The 22,766-nt window shown below is 40.7% G+C and overlaps 2 protein-coding genes across 2 annotated transcripts; one reads left to right on the top strand and one right to left on the bottom strand.

The window, feature by feature from the left end:
- Positions 1 to 10,070: 10,070 nt before the first annotated feature.
- On the top strand, positions 10,071 to 10,843 carry LOC132057700 (uncharacterized). Its single transcript, XM_059450314.1, has 2 exons — positions 10,071 to 10,613; positions 10,724 to 10,843. Exons 1-2 carry the CDS (start codon positions 10,071 to 10,073, stop codon positions 10,841 to 10,843), a joined length of 663 nt encoding a protein of 220 aa, XP_059306297.1.
- Positions 10,844 to 15,419: 4,576 nt separating this feature from the next.
- LOC132057699 (uncharacterized) lies at positions 15,420 to 16,049 on the bottom strand. The gene has a single exon (XM_059450313.1). The coding sequence runs from the start codon at positions 16,047 to 16,049 to the stop codon at positions 15,420 to 15,422; it is 630 nt and encodes a 209-aa protein (XP_059306296.1).
- Positions 16,050 to 22,766: the final 6,717 nt, after the last annotated feature.

The following is a 22,766-nucleotide window of genomic DNA, read 5'->3' as shown; positions in this document are numbered from 1 at the left end:
AAAAGCATCGATGTGTTTTAAAATGCCAACTCGGACCGCCACATAGATGCCACATAGATAAATTTAAATTCCCTCCATTTTTAGGCTACTTCATCTTCTTCTTCACCCTATTTAACACCCATTTCCATTTTTTTGGTCAAAATAATACCCATTATAAATTTAGAGCTAGGATAGTGATTATTCTTATAATCTTGTTTTCCAAATCAAATTCACAAAAAAAAAAAAAATCAAGAAAAAAAAAACGAAAATGCGGAAAAAAAAAAAAGGTTGAAAATCTAATCTTGTTAAAGAAAATCGATTGAAAGTTGCTTGTTTGGAGTTGCTACTTGTTGCTTGGTTGGAGTTGTTTAAGCACTAATTCTTTGATTTAGGGAGAAAACTAAACTCCATTGTTAGGAATTTGGAGAAAGCTATGAAGAACACCAAGTGGGTTTCTTTAAAGGGCAATTCGCAGAATTGCCCTTCGTTTGGGGTGGTCTTTAAATTTTGCCCCTCATATTTGAAATCTTTAAATTTTGCCCTTCGGCTAAAACCCATAGGTTCCAGGTTCGAACCCACACGCATGTCAAAAATTTGAAAAAAAATTCGCAAGGCGAGTTAAATTTCGCTATGCCCTCAACGGCATACACTTGTGAAGGAATTACCAAAGTTATGCCGGACCGGCATACTTATGCCTTATGGGCGACTTGGCATAAGTATGTCGGTCCGCATAACTTTGATAATTCCTTCACAAAGTTATGCGGGTCCGCATAAAAGTTTGCCCATTAAATTTTGCCTTATAAGGCAAACTTTTGTTATACCTTAAGGAAAACTTACGCCTTATGGGGCATACTTTTAGTTATGTTTTATGGGACACACTTTTAGCTAAGGCATTACTAAAAGTTTCCCTTGAAAAGTTAAAAAAATATATATATATGCTTCAAGGGAAAGTCTGCCCCCTCCGGCAGACTTTTAGTTGTGTTTAAGTAAAAGTCTGCCGGAGGGGGCAGACTTTTAGTTGTGTTTAAGTAAAAGTACGCGGAGGGGGCGGGACTTTTAGTTGTGTTTAAGTAAAAGTCCGAAGGGGGCGACTTTGCCTTATATATATATATATATATATATATATATATATATATATATATATATATATATATATATATATATATATATATTTTCAAGGTAAACTTTTAGTTGTGCCTTAACTAAAAAGTATGCCCCAAAGACATAACTAAAAGTATACCCATAATGCGAAAGTTTTTCTTAAGGCATAACTTAAACTTTGCCTTATAAGGCAAAGTCTATGCATTAAGGAAAAGTTTGCCTTACGGGGCATAATTTTGTTATGCCTTAACTAAAATTTCGCCCTACAAGGCATAACTAAACTATGTCTTAGGAAAAATTCTGCCTTATGGGGCGGACTTTTAGTTATCGGATCCGCATAACTTTAGCTTTTCCTTAAAGATTGTATGCGGATCCGGCATACTCTCCCCCGATCTGCCTTGCGAAATTATTTTTTTATTTTATGCTTCGAGCGGGGGTTCGAACCCGTAACTTTATGTATTTGCCCACCTTTTCAAGCGAAGGGCACAACTTAAAGACCACAAATATGAGGGGCAAAATTTAAAGACCACAAATTTGAGAGGGGCAAAATTTAAAGACCACCCCAAAAGAAGGGCAGTCCGCGCAAAAAAATGTTCTTTAAATTCTTGATTGTTTGATCAAATTAATGGATGAAATTTGTTCTACTTGGTGTTAGGAAGCTTCCTTTCACATTTGAATTTTTTTCCCAAATCAAATTCAAAAAAAAAAAAAAAAAAAAAACCGAAAATGGAAAAAAAAAAAAAGGGTTGAAAATCTAATCTGTTAAAAGAAAATCGATTGAAAGTTGCTTGTTTGGAGTTACTACTTGTTGCTTGGTTGGAGTTGTTTAAGCTAAGCACTAATTCTTTGAGTTGATTTGGGAGAAAATTAAACTCCATTGTTAGGAATTTGGAGAAAACTATGAAGAACACCAAGTGGGTTTCTTTAAATTCTTAATTGTTTGATCAAATTAATGGATGAACTTTGTTCTACTTGGTATTAGGAAGCTTTCTTTCACATTTGGGTTTTTTTGGATCAAATTTGAGGAAGTTGGTGTGATTTTTTTTTTCAACTCCTAATGAAGATGATGATGATGATGATGTTGATGAAGATGAAGAAGAATTGGGTATGGGTTTTTGGATCCTCATCGAAAATGGAGTGTGGAAAATTGAGAGATTTTTTTTTTTTTTTTTTGAAGAAGAATAAATGGATGGAGGAAGGGGAAATTAATAAAAAATGAGGGGAAATTAAAGATGTGGCACGTGGGCTGCGCGCGTGTGGACAAGACTCGTAAATAATTTGAGGTTGTCATATTGACGCCACATAATAAAAAAGGGCATTTTAATATTGAAAAAAATTGTCCAAGGGGGTAATAGGACCAAAGCAAAGGTTCGGTGTGTAGTTGGCATTTTGGTCAAACGTTGGGGAGTATTTTGACTATATGGCCAATGTGGTGACATGGCAGTAGAAAACTATTTTTGTAAAAAAATACCCAAAACAGATTAAAAGTGTGAATGGATTTCCGTGTGATTATGAATGATTATTCAAACGACAATAAGTGGATCTTTTATTAGCATTTTGGTTTTAATCTGGGTATTATTTGAGTTACTAACATCTATAGACTATACAACTTATTTGACCATTCAAGATTCTAAGTTCAAGTTTGAAATAATAAGTTAAAAGACCAAAACTATGAAAAGTTTAAAAAATATCTATAAATTACATTTCAAATAACGTTTTATGTATAAAATATTTTTAAAAAATTATATACATGTAACGTTGGGTTGATTTGGTTCGGTTTGACTTTTTTTAGTTAAAACCAAACCAAATCAATTATGATCGGGTTTTTTCCAATACCAAACCACTAGTCGGATTTCTTTCTTGATTTGAGTCGGATTATCGATTTAGTGCGGTTTGTCGGTTTTCTTTATACGCCCCTATCTATATGTTTAACTCTATTCGCAATACATATGTCTAGTCTAGATATGATTAACTCTACATATTCCTGAATCATTACTTGCCACATAATTATTATACCTATATTGTTATCACCGCATAATTAAACAATCTGTACATTATACTCCCTTAGTGTTAGATCGTCAACCAAACGACCCCTAAAAGTAAAATAGAGCTCCCTAGTCCCAAACTATTTTTATCCAAATTTCAAAATTAAGAAGATAAATTTTGAGACATAACTTAAAATATAATTAAATAAAATACACAAAACATTAAACAAAAATATTTTTTTGCAATGCTATCAATAAGAGCAAATGCACAATAGAAGATTCCAATCGACGGGGGAATAGGAGTGTGTGGGGAAGGGTTGTCCCTACTCCCTACAATCGAGGGATTGGATCCCCCAGTATTAGTGTGTCCAGTAATCTTCGGTATAGACTTTGATAAGTAACATCTGTCCGCTTTAAACTTTAAAGGGCAGATAGTCGAAATTATCCCGGGATTATAATTCTGAGACTAATTTACTCCATCTATTGGGATTATTTTATACCATCTAAAAGATGGTATAAAATAATCCCAATATAAGTGAGATAAGAAGGTATAAGTTGGGATATCCCAACACTAAATTTATACCTTCTACCAAACATGGTATAAAAATTAGTGTTGGGATATCCCAGCTTATACCTTCTACCAAACAACCCCTAAGGATTTAGATCTATGTAAGAGCCTGTTTGGATGGGCTTTAAAAAAGTAACTTATAAGCTGAAAACAACTTATAAGTCACCCCAACTTATTTTTTTTTGGCTTATAAGCTGTTTTCCGCTTATAAGCTACTTTAGATAAGCTAAGCCAAATAGGCTCAATTATTTTTTTGAGCTTATTTTAAGTATAAAATGGCTTTACGCTAGCTAGCCAAACACTCAAAAAAGCTGTTTTCAGCAACTTATAAGCCAATCCAAACGGGCTCTAAGTTAACAACCACTTTAACCATAGTTAGAGAGTCGAAATCCGTTCCATATTTACAACATTAGAGAATCTCCCTAGAGGACTTAAAAAGTTTTAAATCCTCCCCCTAATTCACAACGGTCCCACCCACCATCAGTGCCGTACTAAATTCTTATCCCCTCCGTCCCAAAAAATTATCACGTTTCGATCCTCGAGAGTCAAAGTACATGAACTTTTGATCAACATTTGAGATGTCTTTTTGTTCACCGAATTGATAGGAGAAGAATTGCAACTTATATAATTTTTGAATATTTAAAATTAAATTTAAAATAGTAAATTAATCTAATCCAATTTAGCTTAAAAAATTAGTCAGATTGACTCTCGATAAGCAAAATGTGACAAGTATTTTGGGACGGAGAGTAATGTATTGTGGATGGGTATCTTGGAATCTTACCATAACTTGATATGAGGTCATTTTCCAATGAAAGAGATTATGATAGGCTAAGGTTTGTATTCTTCTAAGCTTGGAAATAAACGGCATTGAAGAAGCAGTAATAATAATTTTTATACGTCGTATGAGCGCAATGTTGCAGTTTAATTACATAAAACAAATATTTATTCAGCAATATAGAGGAAATGGATTAAGTAAATGAAAGATGGAATGCATTTTTTTTTTGGGTGAATTACGACATATACTGTGAGCGTGAGGTCTAGGAGTAACAAGTGAACAACCAAGGTGTTTACCCTTAAAAATGGATAACAATTAAATTTATACGAGGTTCAAAGAATATGCGGTTTAATCTAATACGAATGATTGTAAAGCAATAAATAATAATGCAAAAGCAAGTAAGAGCAATCAAACCACAAGAAACAACAATTGATTTTGGGAAGCAACCGATTGGTAGGCTCGGGTCTGCTGAACCGAGCTCGAGTTACAGTGACCAATGAACAATTATTTGACACTTAGAGAGAACAATGAACACTTAGAATCAAATTGTATTGCTTCGGATGTTTGTGCGTGTGAAAGAACTGGTCAAAAGAAAAGGGGGTCCTTCTCTTTATATAGTAGAGGAGCCTTAACCCTAGTACAAGTCTAAATAAGGTAAAAAATCTTCAGTAACTGATGAGTGAGATCGGCGCCGCCATATCCAGCTGAAGGCGGATATTTCGGATCCTCACTTATCATGATTAAACACCTTCCCATCCTATCTCGGTATCTAGCTCCAACCGAACTCAACGACCCGGGACCAGATGTGGTCGGTCTGGCTACGATCCAGCGCTTGACTTTGACCTCGATTGGGACTCGTCCGATCCAGCAAAGACCATCATGATCTTAATTTTCTTGTTGGGAAACCGAGGATACCTTTGTCTCGGTTTTGCCCGTATACCGATAGTCCCCCCATTTTTTGGAGGGGAGTATTAACTTCGGGAAATGGATCCGGATAAAGCCGAGTATGTCGTACCTAGTCACCTAGGAAAATACGTTCCCATCAAATCTTTGCACTTTGCCCGATGTCAGTTCATAATTTCTTCAGCCACCTAATCAGTCTTGAGAATCCGCCCCTTGTCAGAACTCTTAAATCTTTCAAAAACTTTTTGTACTCCCCATTATATAAAGCCCATATACTTCCTTCTTGCCATGCACTTTGAACCTAAACCCTAAACCTCATCCTTTCAACAAGGAAAAACCTTTGCTTGCAACTGCCAAGTTCTCGTTCTCTTCTGAGTTGTGTCTTAAACCATTATTTTTAATTTCTTGTCACTACGCTTTCTTCTTAGTCATGACTTCTCTACCGTTGCTAACTCAAAGTGCGGACCATTCTTCGTCGCCACCACATTCATTGCCCTTGTCAGCGATAGGAGCGACCAGCCTTGAGGAGGAGTTGGAGTTCCTTGCTGCGGACATTCTTTCTGCCGGCTTCAAGTATGCAAACGATTGTAAAATATCTTCTCATCTTGATTCTATGGAGAAATTCGAATCCTTTATCGATGATGCTACCATCCCCGCTGTTCGGAATGATTATAACCTCGGCGCGGATGTCGACGTCCACCCTGTTGAAAGCGGGGTAAGGATCAATTATCATGTTGTTGGTTATTCGATGATCTATACCTACCCTTTTGCCATCGAGTTTTCTCTTCCCATTCCTTAAGTGATTGAGGACTTCTGTCGTCGATACCGTGTTTGTATTGGCCAAATTGCTCCACAGATTTGGAGGCTCGTGTATTGCCTCGAAATTTTAGCCAACATAGCCGGGGTTTCTTTTACCCTCGACCATTTGATTCATATTTACGTACCCCGGGTAATCCGAGGAGGTATAGTTCATTTGCTCCCCCGTGGGACTCGAGGTCTCATAGATCCGAAAGACGACTATGATAGGGGATGGTTACATCAGTTCGTGATGATTCACACGGACCAACTCTACCGTTCCCTGTTCGTTGATTTCCCAGAAACGTGGAATTCCACCTGAATGCGATCGAACCTGAGCTCGTAATCACTATTTTTGAATGGGTGGTTGCTTTTTTAGGCACCTCTCGTAACGTAGGCCATTCTTAGAGGAGCATGGCACCCGAAGGGTGGAAAGGCAAGAACCATGGTAATTTTCAATCTGTTTGTGGAATTCCTTAGTTTTTCCATTTTATATTCTAACCTTGACTCTTCGATTTTCAGGGCTCTCGACGAAAAGGTCTTCAAAAGGAAAGAACATTGTCGAAGAGGGTGCCGAGGATGCCATTGGGGGAAGAAGGACTACGTCTGCATCGGTGAGAACGTCCAGTCGGAGAGTCTCTACAAGCACCTCGACCATACCCTCGGGGATAGGCTCTCGGGTCAGATCGCACCGTCTCTTGGAGACTCGACGGGAAATACCTCGTGATGGACCACCCCCGGTGATAGTTCTTGATGAGGAGGATCTACCGGAACAAAATAGCCCTGGTTTGGCCACTCCCGAGGATAATCCCGGGGCCATTTAGCTGATGCTTAATATTGTAGAATTATGGACCGAAGTTCTCAACCTTCGGTTCACTATACCAGTTTGGGATTCCTTTCTGTTCTAGTTTAGGATCATAAGTTAGGCCTTTTTGTTTTGCGGAACTGATGTAACCGAGGAAATCGAAAATTCGTTATATGAAGAAAATTAGTAGAACTTGTGGACTGGCCTTTTACCAGTTTTTATCGAATACGGTTGGCCTTTACCCTCCGTTTGAACTTTTATCTTCGTTCATGTTTTCGTTACGTCAAACTCAAGGATACCTTATCTTGTAAGTTTTGAAATAACGCGGGAAAAGTCAAAGCATCCCGTCAACGGCCCCTATGTTTATCTATTCAACTGCTTCTTATTCCATCTCGGTGCTCTTAGTTCGTTTGGGCTATGCTCGGTCATGATGGATACTCAGTAAACTCAACCATCTCCGGTCTCGGTTGAATCAATGTCGATATTTTCCCTCGATCATGTTAAAGTTTTGACTGCGGGACCCTTGGTTGGAACCTGTTCAATCCCATATACTGGTCCAAATCATTACATAACATAACGAGAAATCATAGGTAGATTTGACCTCGATCTCACCGGTATACAGTAGATATCTCAAAACGACGGGAAGTGGAAGTAGATCCGGTTCCTCCTCATGTGAGTTTCATATAAGCTGATAAGATCAAGCGTCCCATCAGTCACATCGTTCTGACATCAGCCACTCGTCATATGCCGGTTGGGTGAGTCGTAGGTTACGGAATGGCAACCGTCTCGGCCTCTCCCTATAAAAGTCAAACTTTCCATTTCATTTTTTTACCTTCAGAACTTTCACTCTCCAAAATTACCATCGTGCCTTTGAATACGCAAACCTTCATACATTCATACTTCCAAACCTTCAAAAAATCTACCCAGATCTTCAAACCTTCATATCAAACCTTCAAACCTTGTTATTTTCAGAACAATGACTAAATCTTCGAAAGCCAAAACCGGTGAGTCTTTCTCGGCTCCAAAATCGGAACTAAAACTTTCTGATTATGTCCCATCTGATTACGTCACGACCAAGGATTTTAAGGTCGAGAGGCCTTCTCAGCAAGGGGATCGGGGTGCTGAAATATCGGACTACATATGCACGATTCCCTGAATAAACTCGAGCAGGTCAAGAAGGACTGCGGTTGGGAAGACAAAGAGGTCGTTATTCCCGAGCATGATGAAGCCATCACGACCCATGTGGAGGGGTACCTGAGTGTTTACACATACCCCTTCACATTTGGTCCACTCGACACGGTGGTCGTGGACTTTTGTAGGAGGTACGAGATCTGTCTCGGTCAGATCCACCCCTTGTTTTGGAGGATCGTTACACTCCTCCGTTATTTTGCGAATAACGTGGAAGAATCTTTCACGATCAACCACCTTTTCCGGTTGTATAGTCCCCGGGTATTTCGGGGTGGTATGATTAAGCTCGCACGACGAGCAAGGAAAGCACCCTTTTCTAGCCTCGATGAGGATAGGGACCGAGGCTGGCAGGGAAGATTCGTTCGAGTGAGGACCGAGGATCTGATCCCCGCTGATAAGATTCCATTCCCCGAGAAGTGGAACCCGAATCGTAAGTGAATTATCTTTCCAAACATCTAAGTGGCTCCTCTGATGTTCCATTTGTGATTTTTATCTTTGTTCATATGTTTGCAGCCCTTCCCCGAACCCTCAATGCGGTCGCTGACTTGGAGGAATGGATCGGGAAAATTTGTAGTCGATCGGAAAAATTTAAACCGAGCGTAACTGGCATTCACTTTCCAAGGGCATATGGGAGGCCGAGAATCATGGTGAGTGTTTGACCGAGGTGTTGTTTTACCTCCTCTTATATTATGCCATACTTCGTTTAACATTTTGTTCTTTCTTCTTTGCAGGCCTCTCAAAGGCCACCAAGATCCGAGGGCAGGATGAAGAAGAGGCTTCGGAAGATGAGGCCGATATTGAGGCCATCGGTGAAGAGCAGTCTTCTAAGCCTCCTACCCTTCCGCAATCCGGGGTCGAGGCCACCGAGAAAGAGAAGAGCGAGAAGAAGAAGAGACGGTCCTCCGAATCCTCTGGTGCTCCTTCCGAGAGCAGAAAGAAGCCGAGGCTTACCCTCAAGGAGGCTTCTAAAGAAGATACCAGGGCCCGGGTTCTGGACCCCGAGGCGATTGACCAACTCAAGAATCACTCCGATGATGAGGGCCTCGTGCTAGTCAGGCACCGACCCTCTAAGGAAAACACCAACCAAGAGCTGAAAAGCTCGAAAGAAACCATTCCACCCTTGGTGGAAAGCACAAACCAAGAGTCGTCAGGCTCGAAAAATAATGCCCCGACACCGGTGGGTTTAAAATCCATCGGGTCGGAAGCGGGAGTCCCCGAAGATGCTGCTACCGTGCCTTCTTCCATTCGAAGAACGGGGAAGGAGACAGCCACAACAACCAGTTCGAGGGCAGCTTCTACCGCCTCGGGCTCGAAGGTACCTTACATTCCACCTTTATATGGTATAGGTTCCATCCTTCCCGTACAAGATGTGGCTTCAGCTGAGACCATTATTTATATACAGGACTCGCCGCCTCGATCAACGGCCGCCCGATCCGAGAGCCCAAAATCTAAAGGCAAAATGACCGAGGAACCTGTTGTGTTGAAAGATGCTACTGGTCATTTGCTCGATAAAGATGCTATCACGGTCGAGGGCCACTCAGGGTTCGGCCATCTACCTATCCCTGTAGACGATCGATTTGGGGTTAACTCTGGTCCCCGATTGGAGAAAAATTTTTCGGCCCCGAGCATAGACCCGAAATGAAAAAGGTGGGTCTCGTTTATGGTGTCAGCTGATATGAACATGCTGTGTGGGCCGATCGGGGTGGCCAGTTATCTGTATCCTCTAGTGACTGCAAGGGATCAGAGGAAGATGAATGATGTCGATGCCTCCTATCTTTTTAACGAGGCTCAATAAGCCATAAATCGGGTACATCCCTTTCTTTTGTTTTATACTTAGCTTTATTTCCCTTTCTTATTCTAACTATTGCTCCCTTTTGGTTTCAGGCCTCCGTGCTTCATCATGAAAGCTTTCACCGACTGAAGATGGAAGTGGACCATCTTAAGGATCAGCTCGAGAAGTAAACTCAGGAGATGGAATCGCTCAGGAAGCTCTACGAGCAAGGTCAAGAGTTTATCTCTAGCTTACCCGACCCTTCCACTCTTCAGTCCGATTTGGAGATGGCTCGGAATGAGGCCATCGAGGTCAGACGGGAACATGACCTCCTAGCAGGGAAGGTAAGGGCTTTTGAAGTTCATAATAAGCGGTTAATAGCCGATGCTAACGCTACCCCTTCTCAGGCCCGGGAGTATGTGACCCAGATCGACCAGCTTCGGTTGGAGCTCAACGAGATTAAGCCCGAGCTCGAGGCCTTCAAGGGTAAAATGGATGGTGTTGCCTCCGAGCGAGATGCTCTCAAGGAAGACTTGGCATCGGCTAAGGATCAGCTTCGTGTGATGACGGACAAGGCTGATGAGAGGTCGAAGCTAATTGCAGAACTCCGATCGAAACTTGCCTCGGCCGAGTCGGAGCGGGACAATCTTGGCCGTGATAACATCGATCTGCAGGCCAAATACAATGAAGCCTTGGGCCGAATCTCGAGTTTTAATGGGATGTTAGCTCAGTACAAAGCCGATGTAACCGCGACCGAGAGAAAGAGCGACACTCGGGCCGAGTATATGCGGTGTCTATCCCGAAGGGAGACTTTAGAAGAAATTTATGCCACCGGGTGGACTTATTGGACCAGATCGAAGAGGCCAAGAGGCTCGAGGCAGAGGCGAAGGCCAAGTATGATCCTGAGGGGTCGGACAGTGACCTCGAATCGGATGAGGGTGATGCCGAGGGCTCGGATGAAGATCAGGCTTAGGAGCCTTAGATTTCTTTTTGCTTTTTGCGATTTTCTATGTAATTCTTTATGTTTTTGAAACTCAAGGCCGTTTTCTAAGCCTTTGTAAACATTTGACATATATATAAGAAAGCTTTTGCTTGGTTTTATTCACCGTTTTTCATTGCATTATATTCTTTTATCTTCTGTGTTTAAGGATTAGAATAATCATTGACTTGGTTTAGTACTTGTCCGATATGCACTATTGCCTTAGCATGTATTATTGCCTTAGCAAAAATAAAATTTAAAGTGGTAGTGACTCAGTCTCGAGTGTTACCGACATGATATTACCTTAGTACCGAATTTTAGAGTTGATCCCGAGGTTATTTGTTAACCGTTAACAAGTTAATGAATATGTGGCATGCAAAAAGCCTTATTTTTCTATTTGCAAACTTAGACGTCTTTGAGTCGCATTGTGTGATCGGGTTGAAATCTCAATGACTTCGGACCTCGTTTTGACCGTAGTCGACTAAACAAGTTGGGTTGTATTTTTAGGATTTTTAGATAGTAGTCTTTAACAATTTAGACCGTAGTCCTTTATATTTTAGACCGTAGTCCTTTAACAATTTAGACTCCTTTATCCTTTAACCTTTAGGCATTTGGCCTTTAGTTTGCACATTTCGGATATTTGGGGGTCCGATAAAATGTAATATTAATGCAAAGGAATAGTATCATCCAAAATGATACTTTGAAAATTTTCCATGTTTATTGATCGATCGAGACAAGATTACAATAGTTGTCGTGGCAAGAACAAACTAATCGGGCACGATTCAATCGACCGTTTGACCCTTACAAAAAATCCTATCGTTCAAGCCTTGGCTTTGAATAGGTATCGATTTGCCCGGTGAATGTGAGGGCTCGAGGGTATGATAGTCCCTAATCCGGAGTCCTAAATATGAGGGCTCAAGTATTATTGATCCGACGTAGGCAATCCCCAGTCCCCGGTTCTTGACCGGTCCTCCTAATGTTAGTAGCACGCTGTATGGCGCTGCCTCATTAACAACCTTGCCGAAAACCCACCTTGGGACAAAACCGGTCGAAGGGAAAAAGAGTTTAGCACGTGCTTTCAGTCCTAAGTCTATGACTTCTCGACTTCCATTGTGCTGCTTTCGACATCCACTTCGATGTATGCCTGCATGGTTAGACTTAAAAGAATGGAAAGGTAAAGATTGTTCATACCTTAGCAATAGTATCGTTTTAGGTGCGCCACATTCCAATTGTTTGGAAGTTGTTTTCCATTTTCAGACTCGAGCTGATAGGAGCCTTTCCCGGTTATGTCGGTGACTCTATTTGGTCCTTCCCAATTCGGGCCCAATTTCCCTTCATTGGGGTTCTTAGTGTGGAGTGTGACTTTTCGCAGGACCAAGTCCCCAATCTGAAAATGCCTAAGATTGGCCCTCCGTTTATAGTATCTTTGCATCCTTTGCTTTTGGGCTGCTAACGGGACATAGGCAGCTTCTCTTTTTTCATCTACTAGATTTAGACTAGTGGTCATTGCTTCGTGGTTCGATGCCTCTGTGGCGTGCTGAAACCTTAAGCTTAGTTCACCGACCTCGACGGGTATTAGTGCCTCGGCTCCATACACTAGGGAGAACGGGATTTCCCCGGTACTGGATCTTACCGTTGTACGATACGCCCACAAGACCTCGGGTAAAATCTCCTTCCACCTGTGTTTAGACCCAGTCAACTTTTTCTTCAGGTTCTGCAATATGATTTTGTTTGTCGATTCAGCTTGACCATTCGCACTTGGATGATACGGGGTTGACAAGATCTTTTTGATCTTGTATTCTTCAAAGAACTTGCTGACTTTGCTGCCTATGAACTGCTTCCCGTTATCACATGCAATTTTCGCGGGTATCCCGAACCGACAGATTATGTGGTCATATATGAAGTCGATGACTTCCTTTTCTCTAACCTTCTCGAATGCCTTCAACCTACTTAGAGCAATAGTCAGTCACAAGCAACGGGGCAAATGTGCCTTACTCAAAGCCCAGGGCAAAGGCCCTACTATGTCCATTCCACATTTCATGAATGGCCATGGAGAAAGGACCGAATGAAGTTCCTCTCCCGGTTGATGTATCGATGGAGCGTGTCTTTGGCACTCGTTGCATTTTTGGACGAAAGCTTTCGCATCCTTCTCCATCTTGTTCCAGAAGTAACCGGCTCTGATCAGCTTGCGCACCAGTGAATCGACTCCTGAGTGGTTTCCACAAGTTCCCTCGTGAATTTCCCTCATAACATAGTCGGTTTCTCCTGGACCCAAACACCTTGCCATGGGACCGTAAAATGACCTTCGGTATAACAGGCCGTCGACCATGCAAAATCTAGCTGTTTTGGCTCGAAGGGCCCTCGATTCTTTGGGATCGGATGGCAGTTTCCTCGTTTCAAGGTAATCTATATATTTGTTCCTCCAATCCTAAGTCAAACCTGTCGAGTTTACTTCAGCATGGTCGGTTTCTATTACCAAACTTATCAACTGCACCACCGCTCCGGAATTGAATCCTTCCGATTCTACCGATGAGCCCAAGTTTGCCAGGGCGTCGGCCTCATTATTTTGATCTCGAGGCACGTGCTCCAGCGTCCACTCTTTGAATCGATGTAGTACCACCTGTAATTTTTCTAAGTATCTCCGCATCCGGTCGTCCTTGACTTTAAATGTACCGTTTACTTGATTGACCATTAGGAGGTAATCACACTTGGTCTCAATGATCTCGGCTCCCAAGCCTTTGGTCAGTTCTAAACCTGCAATCATAGCCTCGTATTCGGCTTCGTTGTTAGTCAAATTAATAGATCTAATAGATTGCCTTATTATATCACCCGTGGGTGGTTTAAGAACGATCCCCAATCCGGACCCTTTCATATTGGAAGCACCGTCTGTGAATAAGGTCCACACCCCCGAACTAGTCCCCGAGGTAAGGAGTAATTCTTTATCGACCTTGGGGATCATGGCCGGTGTAAAGTCGGCCACGAAGTCTGCTAGTATTTGGGATTTGATAGCAGTTCGGGGTTTATATTCATTATCGTACCCGCTAATCTCGACAACCCATTTTGCTAACCGTCGTGAGAGTTCGAGTTTATGCATAACATTCCTTAAGGGGTATAACGTTAGGACACATATGGGATGACACTGAAAGTAAGGTTTTAATTTCCTAGATGCACTCAATAAAGCAAGTGCTAATTTTTCTAAGTGTGGGTACCTGGTTTCAGCGTCACCTAAAGTCCTGCTCACACAATAAACTGGTTATTGCGTGCCTTCTTCTTCTCGAACCAGAAGGCCACTTACCGCTATCTTGAATACCGCCAAGTACAGGTACAACTGCTCGTTTGCCTTTGGTGTGTGTAGCAAATGTGGGCTCGATAAATACCTCTTGAGTTCTGCTAAAGCCTTCTGACACTCGGGGGTCCAGGCGAAGTCGGTCTTTTTCTTCAGCAATGAGAAAAATCGATGACTTTTGTCCTAGGATCTGGAAATGAAGCGGCTTAGTGCAGCTATCCGCCCGGTCAATCTTTGTACCCCTTTGATGTCGTCTATAACGGTGATATCTTCTATTACCTTTAGCTTGTCCGGGTTGATCTCGATCCCTCGATTCGATACCATGAATCCAAGAAACTTAGAATCCAAGAAACTTACCCAAGCCGACACCAAAAGCACACTTTTTCGGGGTTCAGCTTCATGTTGTATTTCCTTAATATGTCGAAAGTTTCCTACAAATACTTTAAATGGTCCCTGAAGAAATGAGGGACTTGACAACCATGCCATTTATATAAACTTCCATTGATTTTCCTAGTTGGGGTTTGAACATGCGGTTGACTAGCTGTTGATAAGTGGCACCGGTATTTTTCAGGCGGAAAGGCATTACATTATAACAATATGTGCCAAACTTAGTCACAAAAGAAGTTTTTCTTAGTCCTCCGGGTCCATCTGTATTTGATTGTACCTGGAGTAGGCATCGAGAAAACTTAATTCCTCATGACATGTCGTAGCGTCGATCATACGATCGATGCTGGGCAAAGGAAATGAATCCTTCGGGCATGCCTTATTTAAATCTTTATAGTCTATGCACATTCTAAACTTGTTTCCCTTTTTAGGTACTACTACAACATTAGCTAACCAATCCGGGTACTTAACTTCCCGAATGGATCCTATTTTAAGGAGTTTAGATACCTCGTCTTTGATGAACGCATGCTTGACCTTGGGCTGTGGCCTTCTTTTTTGTTTAACTGGAGGGAAACTTGGGTCCAGGCTCAGCTTATGAGTTGTCACCTCCGGTGGGATACCTGTCATGTCTAAATGGGACCAGGCAAAGCAATCAGAGTTATTTTTAAGAAATTTAATAAATTTTTTCCTGAGCTCGGAGGTTAACCCCGTGCCCAGGTATACCTTCCTGTCCGGTAGATGAACGAATAATATAATTTGCTCAAGTTCCTCGACCGTTGACTTAGTGGCGTCTGAATCATCGGGTACCACGAAGGATCTCGGGACTCCAAAGTCGATTTCTTCATCTGGTGCGTTCCTATCTCGATCTTCCAAGGACACCAGGATCGGAACCTATGATTGCTATTTGGCGTCTTTCCCTTTGTTCGACTTCCTGTCCTTCAACACTAGATTCTTAGCTGCCGAAACCGCTTCCTCGACCGCGAACATTTCCTTTGCGGCTTGCTGCTCACCATGAACGGTTTTGATCCCTTCTGGGGTCGGGAACTTTAATGCTTGGTGCAGAGTTGAGGGCACCGCTCTCATGTTGTGAATCCATGGTCTTCCAAATAATGCATTGTATCCCATGTCTCCTTCTATCACATAAAACTTGGTCTGCTGCATGGTTCCAGCTGTGTTGATTGGTAAGGTGATTTCACCCTTCGTCGTTTCGCAGGCCATGTTGAACCCGTTGAGGACTCGGACTGCTGGCACGATCTGGTCTAGTAGTCCCAGCTGCTCGATGACTCTCCATCGGATGATATTAGCCGAGCTACCTGGATCAATCAACACACGTTTAACTCTAAATTTATTAACAAGGACAGATATTACCAGTGCATCGTTGTGGGGCTGAACGATGCCTCCTATATCCTCGTCGCTGAACGAGATGGGACTCTCGGGGTCATAACTCCGTGTACGTTTTTCTCTAGTGATGGAAACTTTGGTGTGTTTCATTATTGGCCCCTGAGGAATGTCCACTCCCCCAATAATCATGTGGATCACATGTTGGGGATCCTCCTATCCATCTAGCTTATTGGCATCCACGTTCTTGAAATGAGCTTTGGCCCATTCACTTAGAAATTCTCGAAGGTGACCCAGATTAAATAGATGAGCGACCTCCTCCCTTAGTTTTCCACAATCTTCGGTTCGGTGACCATGGGTATGATGGTACTTGCAAATCAGGCTTTTAGCTTGTTTTTCTGGATCAGATTGGATAGGCCTTGGATGCCTCGTTTCTCTGTTGTGGATGACAGCTGCTGCTATGGTCGCCACATCGACGCAGAAGTTATACTCCAATAATCTTAGGGCTTCTTTATTACCCGATGGTCTATCAATCACATTTTTGTTCATTAATCCTCGATTATTCAGACCACGATCATTCCTTCTATCGTTCTTACCCAAGTCAGCATTGCGCCCATTGCCACTTCGATCCGGTAGATAAGGCTGATACCTATCATGGGATGGTCTCGATTCTCGATCTGTCATTCACCTCGAACGATCGTTCCCTTTCTTTGGAACGCCATGATCCCGATGCAGCCCTCAAAATTTTATCATCCTCGACCCTGATCTTCGATTGATATCTGTTGTGTACATTGGCCCAAGCAATTGCTGGATACTCAATTTTGCTTTAATTTTGGAGACGTGATTGAGCTTCTTGGGTTGAGCTCCTAAGTAAAAGCTTGAACGGCCCAATCTTCTTGAACCGGTGGTAGATCCATGCGTTCCATTTGAAATCGGGCCACAAACTCACGGAGGGTTTCATCATCTCGCTGTTTGACGTTGAACAAGTCCGACTTCCTCGTTTCAACCTTAATGGCTCCAGCATGAGCTTTGACAAAGGCATCTGCAAGCATAGCAAATGAATCAATTGAATGCTCGGGTAAATTATGATACCATATCATTGCTCCCTTCGACAGGGTTTCCCGGAACTTCTTAAGTAGCACCGACTCCCTCTCGTCCTCTGCGAGGTCGTTGCCTTTAATAGCACATATGTACGCGGTCACATGCTCATTTGGGTCAGTGGTCCCATTATACTTTGGGATATCGGGCATGCGGAACCTTTTTAGGATCGGCTTTGGTGCAACACTCGGTGGGAAAGGCATTTGAAGAAACTTCTTCGAGTCCGGTCCTTTCAATATCGGGGGCGCTTCGGGAATTAATCGACCCTCGCGTTATAGTTCTCCACCTTCTTGTCATTTGCCTCTATCTTTTTGTCCCCGGATTCTACTTGTTTCGTTAGTTCATCGAGCATTCTTATCAGCTCGACATTTTGTCCGGGGTCGTTTCCGTTGTTCCCAGCAATGTGCCTTTGCAGTTTCCTCGGTCTGTTCAAATTGGGCAGCATTGGGTGCTCGATTTTGATTTTGCAGTTGTGCTATAACCGCTTGTTGGGCCTGCAATTGTTCCATAGCCATTTCCAACTGGTTCCTGAGTTGTTGCAACGTGGCTCCATTATCCCCATCTACTGGCACATCCCCTACTGATGACCCGGTTTGATTAGGATCGACTGGGGGCACGTTGTTGTTAGGTAACCCATTGTTGTTTTCCTCGTGGTGGCTCAGTTCAGCATAAAAATTGACAGAGTGAGAGTCTGACATGTTGGGTAGATCTGAAATCAAACTTCAAAGAACAAGCGTAAAATATCGTGTGTTATCAAAACTCGTATTAAACCACCACTATTATCCTAGGCCCCACGATGGGCACCAAACTATTTACCCATAAAAATGGATAACAATTAAATTTATACGCAGTTCAAAAGATATGCGGTTTAATCTAATACTAATGATTGTAAAGCAATAAATAATAATGCAAAAGCGAGTAAGAACAATCAAACCACAGCAAAACAACGATTGATTTTGGGAAGCAACCGATCGGTAGGCTCGGGTCCGCTGAACCGAGCTCGAGTTACAGTGACCAATCATCAATTATTTGACACTTAGAGAGAATAATGAACACTTAGAATCAAACTGTATTGCTTAGGATGTTTGTGCGTGTGAAAGAACTGGTCAAAAGAAAAGGGGGTCCTCCTCTTTATATAGTAGAGGAGTCCTAACTCTAGTACAAGTCTAAATAAGGTAAAAAAATCTTCAGTAACTGATAAGCAAGATCGGTGCCGCCATATCCGGATGATGGCGGATATTTCGGATCCTCACTTATCATGATTAACCGCCTTCCCATCCTATCTCAGTATTTAGCTCCAACCGAACTCAACAACCCGGGACCAGATGTGGTCGGTCTGGCTACGATCCAGCGCTTAACTTTGACCCCGATCGGGACTTGCCCGATCCAGCAAAAACCATCATGATCTTAATTTTCTTGTCGGGAAATCGAGGATACCCTTGCCTCGGTTTTGCCCGTATACACAAGGTAAACTATGGTTAAAGTGGTTGTTAACTTACATAGATCTAAATCCTTAAAATTTAAAGTGGACAGATGTTACCAATCAAAGCCTATACCAGAGATTACTGGACACACTAATACTTGAGGGGATCCAATCCCTACAATCGAGGCATGATCTCTGTGTGAAAGGAAAAAAAAAGTAGGCATGATTTCTGTGATGACTAAAATCGTGTACTATGTACCTCAAACACTGTACTAAGTAGCTGAGTAGCAGTAACGTAATAACTTTCACTTCTGCACTGAAAATTAAGGAGTCAATAATCGCACCTCGTACTCCGTCCGTCTCAAATTACTTGTCCACTTTTCTCTTTACACGCTCTTTAAGAAATCATAAATAAAAGTGTACTTTTTACAACATTATCCTTATCTCTCTCCAATAAATTATACTCTAATCAATATTGAATAATTTAAAAAATAATCAATATTAAGGTCAAAATAGGAAAACTTTAATTACTTCTATCTTAATTTTGTAAATGGACAAATATTTTAGGACGGATATTTTTAGTAATGTGGATAAGTAATATGGGACGGAGAATTATTTCTTGCCTCTTTGGCCAACTCCTCTGCATAGCATTTTTGACCATAGTCTTTGACACTTGTCAATATGAGAGCTACATTTAAGAGCCTGGTTGGAAAGACACAAGGGAATTGGAATTGGCTTAGTTTGGCATGTTTGTTTGGTAAGTAGTTCCCAAGTTAGAAGGGAATTGCTGTAATTGAGAGGGTGTAATTACACCTTCAATTCTCAAGGAGGGTTAAAAATTGGGTATAATTACACCATGTAATTATATGGAAACTTTTTAACTTTTTTTTATTTTAATTTCTTTTCTTCTAAATTTATTTTAATTACTTTTCTTTAAATTTATTTTTTTATATCTATTACTTTTATTTTCCTTTTTATTTTATTTATTTATTTTTATGTCGTAGAAGAGGTAAGGTCCGCATACACTCTACCCTCCCAGACCACACTTTGTGGATTTCACTGGGTATGTTGTTGTTGTTGTATTTTTTTACATATTTACGTTTCATTTTCTTTCTTCTCTTTTTCTAACCTCACTCTAAAAACTTCATTATTCATTAAATATGGGTCCTAAATATGGTTATTTTGTGCACTTTCACCCTTGATGAAACCTATCTTACAATATGTAGAATATTACACTTAATGACCTTAAAAATGAGTTATTTTAACTTTTGACCCTGCTTGCTCTATGGACAAACTTTCAAAAGTCAAAAGTTTGGTTCTTATTAAATATGAATTTTTTTCCAAGCGAGGTCAAAAGTTCAAGATTCAAAGACCACTTGCCTTCAAAATCATTTTTGTAAGAGAAAATCACCGGGTAGCTACATTAGGCCCATGTAGGGATGGCAATGGGGCAGGTTAGGGCGGGGCGGGGCAGGGCAAGCCTTGACCTGCTAAGATTTTGACCCGACCTGCCCTGCCCCGTTTAGCATTTTATAAAAAAATTGCCCTACCTCGCCCTGCCCTGTGTATGTTATCTTTGAGTTTTCTTCTCTTTATTTTTCACTTTGCAGTTTAGTATATTTATTTATTTTAATTTTTTTATTTTTATAAATTGGATGAACAATCAGTTTATTGACATCAAGTAATAATGAACTCGATTTATTTTTGTGCAAGTAAATCCTAGATTTTATTGCCATTGCATGATAATGAACTACAAGCTTAATTTTTCTCTTAGACAAAGGTTAACGAACATGCGCGGCTTAGCAAGAATAAAACTCGGAGAATTTCTTTGAAATTTCACTTTTTAATATTGAATAGTCAAATTAATAGAGATAAGTTGGAAGAGAAGTTGATCAGACAATCTCCATTATCTTATTAGTAATGTGATTTTCTCAAGGATTCATTTTTTTTTTTGGTAACCATTCATTAGTAACTTTTAATTAGCAATCGAAGAGATTTTCGCATTGAATATTAATTTTCCTGTACAACGATACGTATATTTTTTATGCATTCATAAAATATTCACAGTTACAACTAAATATTATGGTAAAATGGAGAATTTACCATAATCTTGAATTTTGGAGATTATAGTGGGGAATCTTGAATTTTGGTGAAATACTTATATCTGTAAGAGAAGGAAGCACGTTTGAATGTGAACTTTGTTCTTTAAAAAAATATAGCAAATTATTGTGTGATTCTGAGTTTCAGCTTATTTTTAAATTTCCACATGGAAAGCTTTGCCCTATCACCTGCCCTGCCCTATTTAGAATTTTCTGAAAATGTGTTTTGACCAGCCCCGCCCTATCCTGCTCCGTTTAAGCATTGCCCTGCCCTGTCCCGTTTAACCTTGGGCAACTTACACAAATGACTACATTTTAGGTTTTTTTTTTTAGGCATAGCTACACTTTTTGCTAATTATATTTCGTAGCTACAGTAACGTGTATTCAAATTCGGCTGTATTTCGCTGTATTCCAATTTGGCTGTATTCAATTCGGATGTATTCAATTTGGTTGTATTCATTCGTAACAGCTTTTACACTATATTCAACTTATTATATTTAAATTCGGTTGTATTCAAACAACACAAATGCCAAAAAATACAGGGATATTCAGTTGTATTCAAAATACACTGTATTCACTTGTATACAAAAAAAATCTCTTTCAAAATACAAATGAAAAATACATAAAGAAACACTCTATTTTACACTAAAAAAATAACGAATACACTGAAATACACTCAGATCTGAGATACAAGAAAAAAATACACTCGGATTTGAGATACAAGAAAAAAAATACACTCAGATTTGAGATACAAGAAATAAAATATATTCAGATCTTAAAATACACCGCTAGAGATTTTCCATCGCCGGCAACAGCGTCGTCGTCCGGTAAGGATCCAACCAGATTTTTAGATCGGGAACTACCCAGCTTCGTCGAAGAACTCAACAATGGTGACTACACCTTAGTATTACGAATCTGAACTCTACAGAGGAGTTTCAAGTAGCAAACGGCTCCAATGTTAAACCCAACGCAAATTTTTCATCAAGTTTTCAGATTGGAACCACGAAATCACTACCAAGTGAGTACTAGAGACGAACTTTCCTTTGAATCGAAGCTACGAAGACGTCAATCCCAGGGAACCGGAAACGGTGTTCTTCAATTTTTTTTCAGATCTAGAAGTGTAACGTTTTGGAACCAGTGAAAATAAAATAACCCAGTAGATAGTTTTCAGATCTGCAATATCCTATCAACACATACAAGAAAAACAAGTTAACTAGACTCCCAAATGCCGTTTGATCGGAGTCGTTGTTCGTGGTGGCATCCTCCGTTCACCGAGCTAGAGGCTCTTGCCGAGCAAAATGGAAGAAGATGAAGGTAGCTGGCTGATTTTTGGTTCGCAAGTGGTTGCAAAAGAGGGGGGGTGGGGGGTGGAGCAAAAAGATTGATACAATGGAATAAGAGGAGATATAGTTTTTGAATTAGTTACCTTATGTAATTGAAATACAATATTTAGCTACTAGATGTAATTAAACTAAACTGTAGTCACTAAATATAAATATCTATTATATTTCTCTACACTATGTAAAATTCCCTTTAACCTTTGACCTGCCCTGTCCCATTTGCCATCCCTAAACAAGGGGATGAGAAAAGAGGGATAGAAGCAAGACCCAATTAAGATTGGATTTATAAGCAAACTTGGATATATGAAATCCAAACCCTCCCAATCGAATTCAACCTAAGAGAACCTATACTATTTGAAATCAAGGCAAGAGAAATTCAATTGATATCCACAAATGAACAACTCTTCATGAAATCAATGGAAAATGGGTTCAAAAGCAACAATGGAATTACACTCCATCAACTAATTCTAAACCTAAAGGCTAGTAAGCCAAACAAACTATGATAATCCTATCAACTCTCTGTTTATCATAATTCATAAACTAAGTAATGAAATAAACTAAGTAGAGTATTTATAATACTAGGCTAAAGAAGACTAGACTAGCTATTACAAAGATACCCTTAATGAAGTAAGGGCCTTGTTTGGTAGTCTACTTTAGGGATAATGGCTTGAATTGCAAAAATAGCCTCTTGCATAGCTAGCCACCATCATGCTCCCCCATCTTATCTTCGCTCCACAAGACCAAGCAATCATCGATACGTCATATGCTTGGTTTGGCTCATGTGTGCTCCTCGGGATCGTATCATCCTCCCATTCTTCAAAAGGATTCGTCCTCGAATTTGTACCTTGCAAAATGTAGAAGAGAATGAGTACATACTCTCTCACAAAACAAACAAGGTAATCATCATAAGGCAAATGATAATATCTAAAGTAAGCATAGCATGCAACCA

The sequence above is a fragment of the Lycium ferocissimum genome, chromosome 5, assembly GCF_029784015.1.
Source record: "Lycium ferocissimum isolate CSIRO_LF1 chromosome 5, AGI_CSIRO_Lferr_CH_V1, whole genome shotgun sequence".
NCBI classification, from domain to species: domain Eukaryota; kingdom Viridiplantae; phylum Streptophyta; class Magnoliopsida; order Solanales; family Solanaceae; genus Lycium; species Lycium ferocissimum.
The sequence above is the reverse complement of the archived record's forward strand: the minus strand, read 5'-3'. Positions and strand labels throughout refer to the sequence as shown.